This window comes from Cryptomeria japonica, chromosome 5 (genome assembly GCF_030272615.1).
Source record: "Cryptomeria japonica chromosome 5, Sugi_1.0, whole genome shotgun sequence".
NCBI lineage: Eukaryota > Viridiplantae > Streptophyta > Pinopsida > Cupressales > Cupressaceae > Cryptomeria > Cryptomeria japonica.
The window spans coordinates 384827225-384835101 of NC_081409.1; the positions used below are offsets into that span (position 1 = coordinate 384827225).

Consider the following 7877-nt stretch of genomic DNA (forward strand, 5'->3'; position numbering starts at 1 on the left):
ATAGGATAACTATGTATTGATAGCATAGATTTTGATTCTTGTTTGAACCATTTAGAGCATAAATTAATTATTATTGAATTAGTAAGAAGACCAAGTCAATTCTCACGCTGGTCATTTTTAAAAATTCTTGAGGTTTTGTAGTAGCGAACCCAACTCAAGGTTACCAAGGAATCAATACCAAGATAGATGAAGATGGTAGTCGTAATGAAGGTGAATGTATGTAACCCTAACTAGTGTAGGAAAGGTTAACTTTCCTAAGGAGCAATTATGATGGTCTTCTCATAAAGTGAAACTTTTTTCCTATGACACATTTCGCAAAATATAGTGAAGAGATTTGCACCCACTATGCTTTTCTGGTTTTAAGAAATCTAAATAATGAAAACCCACTCAAACAATAGTTGTTTTAAAATTATGATGAATCTTTAAAGAAGTTTAGCTCCTTCTTTGGTGTCAGATAACTAGTTGTTATAACTATTAAACAAAAAAAAAACTAGTGCTAATCTATTATTTTTTTAGCATGTTAGGGAAAAGCATTAGAAGGACAAAAGGGCTTAGAGAAGTAAAGAAAAAAGAGGTGATACACTAGAAAAATGTGATCAATCGATGTTCAACCTTTCATTTCCATTTAAGTGTAGAGTGTGGTTGAGGCCAATTCAGTCCACATTCATAAGCAAACTAGCAAGGACATACAAATTCCATCAAACAGAGTTAGCAATATTAATAGCACTACATTCATACACATCAACTATAATACTTCCATTGAATGGTCATGAGAAAGCACAAAACACACAAATACTTCAAGTCTGAGGATTTTCTTTGGGATGGGGTATTAATAATATAGCTCCAAATTGGTAGATCTCAGTGCTTTTAAAAATAAAATGTATTTAAAATATTTATATTGATTGTTTTTCTTGGTAGATCAAGTCTTGTTGAGTGTAAAGCATTGACATCATAAGGGATGAAGCTAAATAGCACTAAATTCATATACAACAACTATAATACTTCCATTGAATGACCATAAGAAAGCACAAAACACACAAATACTACAAGTCTAAGGGCTTTCTTTGGGATGGAATTTTTATTAATAAGTAATATAGCTCCAAATTGGTAGATCTCAATGCTTTTATAAAATGTATTTAAAGTATTTATATTGATTGTTTTTCTTGGTAGATCTAGTCTTGTTGAGTGTAAGACATTGGCATCATAAGAGATGAAGCTAAAATTGTGTCTAACTTATATAACTTTGACAAAATAGATATCTTTCGATTGTTACCCCTCAATTGATGAGTTTTTAGTCTAAGACTTGTGTTCTCATATCCATTAATAGAATGACCTTATAGATGATATAAATTCTTCTATATAGCAAAATCTAATGATTATAGAATTCCATTTCTGCCCAGGAAAATGATAAAATAGAATTGTTTGAGATCATTAATGTACAATATATAATTAACCATATGGGGGTTTTGGTAGGGTTTAGTTTCTGGAAACACTGATTTACCCATGTACGCTGGTCGCATGGGAAACCAGGTAAGAATATATCTAGCCATGGAAGGAACTAGTTAACTCTCGCAGAAAGACGATTGAAATGCCGCGCTATTCCTGGACCGGCCCTGTACCGCCCACGTGCCTCACTGCGTGTTCATTGACCCGAAACGGGATATTTCTAGCACAGGTAATAAAGCCAGGCTTCAAGAAAAATCTACGTCTTCTGCTCTGGTCACATGGCGGAGCCTGCTGGGCTGCGGGCGGAAAGACGTTCTCCTTCGCAATTGGTGAGAGGAAGGGCGGATGTTCGAAGTGAGTGCCCTCTTCACCCATTCTCCTCCTTCCATGCTGCCGATTCTCACAATCGAATTTTTCATCGCCGATCTACGTATCTGTAGCTGAGAATTGGGGGACGCAGAGGAAGTGGGGCAATTTCTATGGAGACTGCAACGGAACGCACCTGGATGATTGCTAGGTGAACACAGGCACATCTTCCTCACTGGATTGGGCGGAACAGAACTGACCGGGCGGCGGGCCTGAAGATTTGTCTTTGGCGACACGGATCTTGCAAAATCGAAATTTGCAGAGTAAGAATAAGCATTTCGGCTGGGAGAAGAGGAGCCGTGAACTGAGAAGTTGGGGGAAGAAGTAGATTGAAAATGGCGGAGAGAGGATAGGGAAGAAAGCACGGAAGCACTGCATCTGCTCTTGGAAGATGCCATTGCGAGCGGGGCAAACCGAGCAGAGCTGATTGCCCTGATTTATGGGGCGGCTGATCCCCGTAGGAGTGGTTTTCGGGTTTCGGCTGGCCGTTCATCGTTTCGTGCCCACTTTTTTCCCCTTTCAGTGTTCACTTTAATCTCTCTTAGCCCGCCCACTTGTTTTGAATCTCTAATCTGTGGACGGGTATTTGTAGGTACCTAATCGGTTTATTTATTTTTAAAGTTTCTTTGGATTTTTTAGTTGCTATGGAATAAGTGTAATTATGCCGAGAGGCATCTACAATGACATCAAAGTGTCTGTAAATAAAAATTCATTTTTGAAACAATTTAACATGCAAATGACGGGTAAATGCATGAAATATGTCATGTTTCAACTTTTGTGGAAGTGTTGTTTTATTACTCCAAATAAAACAAAACCCTCGCCACTTGTCTCCAGCTAGAATCGCATGCAGACTTTAATGGATTTGTATTCTTGGTGTTTAGTATTTTAGAAGAACATTTATTTTATATATGATTCTCTTCTATTATAAGATATCTTTGTCAGACACAATGTTCCACTAAGAGGGGGGGGGGAGGGGTGAATCAGTGGTTCTCAAACTTTTCCCTTTAACTGTCCTAGAAGAGTATATCGGTTATCAGATCTAACTCAATGCAGACTTGTCGGTTAGAGGGGAGACCAACACAAATGCAACCACACACAAAGGGACATCACATAACACCAGCATATATGAGGAAAACCCAAGATGGGAAAAACCTCGGTGAGAAATGTTGCTGGAGACTACTGCTCCAATCCAGCCTCACAATGAATCTCTGATTACAATGTTTAAGGCACCAACCCAAGGAGCACCAACCCCTGATTTTAGGGCACCAACCCAAGGAGCTACAACCCATACACCGAGCTACAACTTAGTGAATACAAAACATAATCATTTACAAATTAATAACCTTGTTACAAATGGATTTTGTAACAATTCCGCAAATCTCATTACTGGATCTCTTCCAGTTCACTATCGGTTCTCTTCCTCACCCCTCTCACCACTACAACCTTATTGGTTCAGCCTCTACTCCTTCTCTGTCGGTTCTCTCTCTGCCAGTTCTCTCTGCTGGTTGTCTCTTCTCTCAACGACTCTGTTGCTCTCCACCGGTACTATCTTTTGATGGTTCTTTCTTGCCTATTCTGCATTCTTCTACTACTCTTCACTGTCGGTTTGGTCACCACCGGTTACCTCACTGTTGCTGGTTGAACTCTTCAACCTTAGACTCTCTCACACTCAGTCTCTCTTCAGATACTTGTTGAGTACTTAACTGATCTTCTCTCAAATGCAGCAACCCTCTCTCATTCAGCAGCTTGCCGGTTGCTTTAACCTCATCGGTTAAACCTTCGCTAAAACCTATTACCAGTTGTCTCCCTGCTGCTCGAGCTCTATGATCCTCTGTAGATATCACACTTCATCTACTTCTCTATTCGGCCTTTTGCATCAATTGGTAGCATCTCTCTCTTAGGCATCATCCAATCTGTCTTTGGCCCACATATTTGTATTCAGACTTTCCCGCCAAAAGCAACATTCAACCTTGGTGCCTTAGGGTTTCTTCCACTGATCACAAGGCACATCGAATCCAATCAAATCTCATTCGATCTAAGCTCCAAGACAGCTATATGCACATCACAGTCATTAACGTGCCTTCCAATACATGTTTGCTATGTTTAGCAAGCACCGACAGTCAATCGGCAAGACACAAGATCAATCACCATAAATGGTTTTGCAGATTGCATCACCAACCTCATTCTGTACCTGGACACTCTGCATCGATCCCCTCTGTTCAACCTTCCTCAAGCCGCTCACCTCTGCAACACATCCCATGATTTAGGGGGTCTGCAATTAATGTTGACCAACTCTGTAATAGCCTCGTCGGTGCACACTCCATCTATTGTTGCATGCATGTCCGCACCTTGACTCTACGTGGCACCTTTGTCAACATCCACCTTAGCTTGGACCTCTGTGTCGGTTCAGATAGGATCACCGACCAAACACTCAACTGATCCTTCTTTTCTGCCGGTTCTCTAACCCTACCGATATCTCACACTTTACCGGTTAACCAACATGTCTGCACTTTGTTGATCTGTCGGTGGAACACCTTAACCGGTCGCCAGATATGCCTATCTATAGTATGCACATTCTCATCAAGTAGGAGCACATCATTTAACCTCTTTGCTTCCTTACCGATTCTCATGTTGATCGGTAACCATTCTGATGACACCATGTCATCGACCTTCAACTGATTCCATCTAAGGCATCTGCATACCGGTTGCACTCTCTCTCTACAATTGTTGTTATGCCTTTCACCATGATCAGTCTGGACATCATCTCAAACAGTTTGTCGAGGTGACAAACTCATCACTTCTCTACTCTTCTTTTTCTGTCTCGGTGGCTTAACATGCCTTCTATGTCGGTCTAGTGCATATCCCTGATTTCATGCACTTGAGACATCTCTTGATTTACCGGTAGATCTAGTGTGATCCTTCAAACATGCACATGTGATCCGGTGTGGGCACATTCATTGTCAGTCATCTCTTTGCATGGTGACTGCATCTTTATCCAGTGGGAATCCTATTGTTCTGCATCCACACAACATACCGGTAACCTGTACATCTCTTCCACACAAGTCAAATACTGACTTATATACTGGTGACTCCAAAGGTCATTCTACTGAATGACATTCTCTCCCTTACCTTATCAGTGCACTGCAACACAAGGTGATATCAAATATATCTCATCCTTTATGCATCCATGATAGTGCTTCCCATACATCTCCTATGCCGATAGCCCTTCTATATCGATTTACATCAATGACAACTCAATGCCAACAATCTCTCGGCATACTTTACATATATTTTTTAAATATAGATATACTAGTGTTAAAACTAGCAAACCCATATTTACTCCCATTTTAGTTTTTCATTTATTTTGATTGAAATATTTTAATATAATAATATATTATGATATTGTTATCATTATTCGAGTTTAGTTTCATATACTTGTATTTCATAAGTAGTGGTTAATGCAAACCCATTAATTAGCACTTATTGTATTTAGGTGGTGTTCATAGGGGTCAAATATTGAGACTTTTTGGAAGGTCACCCATTCCTGAACTAAATAAGTGTAAGTAAACCCAATAATGACTATAGATGAAATCATAATAATAAACTAAATAAAATAAAATAATTTGTAAAACCTAGATCTAGCCTTGTAGAGACATGTAAAATATGAGCAAGGCTTGGAAGCATTTCCTTCCTTTCTCCACTCCATCTCAATTTACAAACATAATGTCCGCTCACACATGTTAAGCATCTTTTCATATTCCTGGGGTATTTGGTTAGTAAACTTATCCTATTTCACTTCTAATCACAAAAACTTTAAACCCCACCTAGTTTTATTTCTACCTCTATATCTTTTTTTTTAATACCCTTTCCTACTACACAGTTCCTATTAAATTTCTCTTATTTTTACCATATTTACCAACTATCTATTTCAATGATACATTTATGCACACAATATGTCCAGTTTAATATTTTATTTCTATTACTATCACACCCATGTGTGCATGCATGCATATGTATATATACACTTAAATATATAAATATATATGTATAGACACACACACACACACACACACATGCACACATTCATGCATGCATCCATCCATCCATCCATACATACATACATACATACATACATACATACATACACATATAGATATACATACATGGGTGAATTTACAAAGCTGGTTCCCACTTTTGCCAACGAAGGAATTTGGCAAAAGTGGGAACTTCGATTTTCTCAGTGTTCGAGTGAAATGACAATGTTCGCTCGGACTCCCAGGGGGAGTCCAAGCGAACCCAACTGTGGACCTGGGTTCACTCGAACCACGGGTAACTTTTGGGTTCGAGCGAACCCACTTTAATATTAATATTTTAATGGGTTCGAGCGAACCCCCCATTCGCTCGAACCCTTTTCGGTTAGGGTTTTTTAAAAAATTTATAAATAGCGAAAATGACAGTTAAAAGGTCATTATGAAATTTGTCTTTTTCTGTTTGGTGGGGGTTGGATGGAACCAGTCGTCAGCATCACGTCACCGAGCTTTGTCTGCAGCAGTTAGCATCTTTCCTATTTCAGTTTTCGACCTTTATTATATCAAGTGCACAAAAGAACCCTTTGTTTGGTTTAATAATGTCTTTTTTTATTAAATTTGTAAATAATTTGTTTGTTAATTTATTTTTTTAATTAAATAATTGTATATAGTTATTGTTTTTCAACATTTTAGAAAAATGTTTGATAATTTATTGTTTTTCATTATTTTAGAAAAATGTTTGATAATTTAATGTTTTGACTGAAATGTGTCAATTTGTTTTTAAAATTACATAATTATATAGATGTATATTTTTTTCAACATTTTAGAAAATTGTTATGAAAAACATAGAAAACTAAGGTAGTAAATCAGAACTTAGAAAAACATTAGCAAAAAAAGAAAAATGTTAGAAAAATTAATAAATTTTAATTTAAATAAACATTAGAAAATTTAGATAACAAATTTAAACAAATTAGACAAAATAAATTTCCTCTACAATATGACCCATTTTCACATCCTATTACACGCACAACATGACCCCTTAAGACCACATATGCCCTGATGACACTATACGGTCCCTTAGGAGGTCATAGAGGATCACATATAACATACTAGTGTACATGTATGACATTCCCTTTAGGATCACATCTAGTGTCCTAAGGGGTCATACGTGGTCCTAAGGGGTCACGCATGTGTTATAACACATGCATGACCCCTTAGAACCGCATATGCCCCTTATAAAATTGCAGTGTGAACGACATACCCCTTAGTCCATCAAATAGTGTCTCAACACATGCGTGACCCATTACAACCGCATATGACCCTTTATAAAATCCTAGTGTGAACGACATACCCCTTAGTCCATCACATAGTGTCTTAAGGGGTTGTATGTGGTCCTAAGGGGTCACGCATGCATTAACACATGTGTGACCCCTTAGTAGGTCACATAGGACCCCTTATAACATCCTACTGTACATATGACATTCCCCTTAGGATCACATAGTGTCATAAGGGGTCATGCATGTGTTATAACATATGCATGACCCCTTAGAACCACATATGACCCCTTATAAAATCATAGTGTGAATGACATACCCCTTAGTCCATCACATAGTGTCTTAAGGGGTCGTATGTTGTCCTAAGGGGTCACACATGCATTAACACATGTGTGACCCCTTAGTAGGTCACATATGACCCCTTATAACATCCTACTGTACATATGACATTCCCCTTAGGATCATATAGTGTCCTAAGGGGTCATATGTGGTTAGAACCACATATGACCCCTTATAAAATCCTAGTGTGAACGACATACCCCTTAGTTCATCACATAGTGTCTTAAGGGGTCGTATGTGGTCCTAAGGGGTCAGGCATGCATTGACACATGTGTGACCCCTTAGTAGGTCACATATGACCCCTTATAACATCCTATTGTACATATGGCATTTCCTATGTGTCCTAAGGGGTCATATGTGGTCCTAAGGGCTCACGCATGCATTAACACATGCGTGACCCCTTAGTAGGTCACATATGACCCCT

The 7877-nt window shown here is 38.5% G+C and overlaps 1 protein-coding gene across 1 annotated transcript; it reads right to left on the minus strand.

Moving 5' to 3' along the window:
- Positions 1 to 1405: 1405 nt before the first annotated feature.
- Positions 1406 to 2360, minus strand: LOC131066167 (uncharacterized). Its single transcript, XM_058000867.2, has one exon. The coding sequence runs from the start codon at positions 2208 to 2210 to the stop codon at positions 1692 to 1694; it is 519 nt and encodes a 172-aa protein (XP_057856850.1). The 5' UTR covers positions 2211 to 2360; the 3' UTR covers positions 1406 to 1691.
- Positions 2361 to 7877: the final 5517 nt, after the last annotated feature.

What these genes read in the sequence shown, in the direction of transcription:
- LOC131066167 (XM_058000867.2), bottom strand. Translation starts at nt 2,210, where the DNA reads ATGGCATCTTCCAAGAGCAGATGCAGTGCTTCCGTGCTTTCTTCCCTA.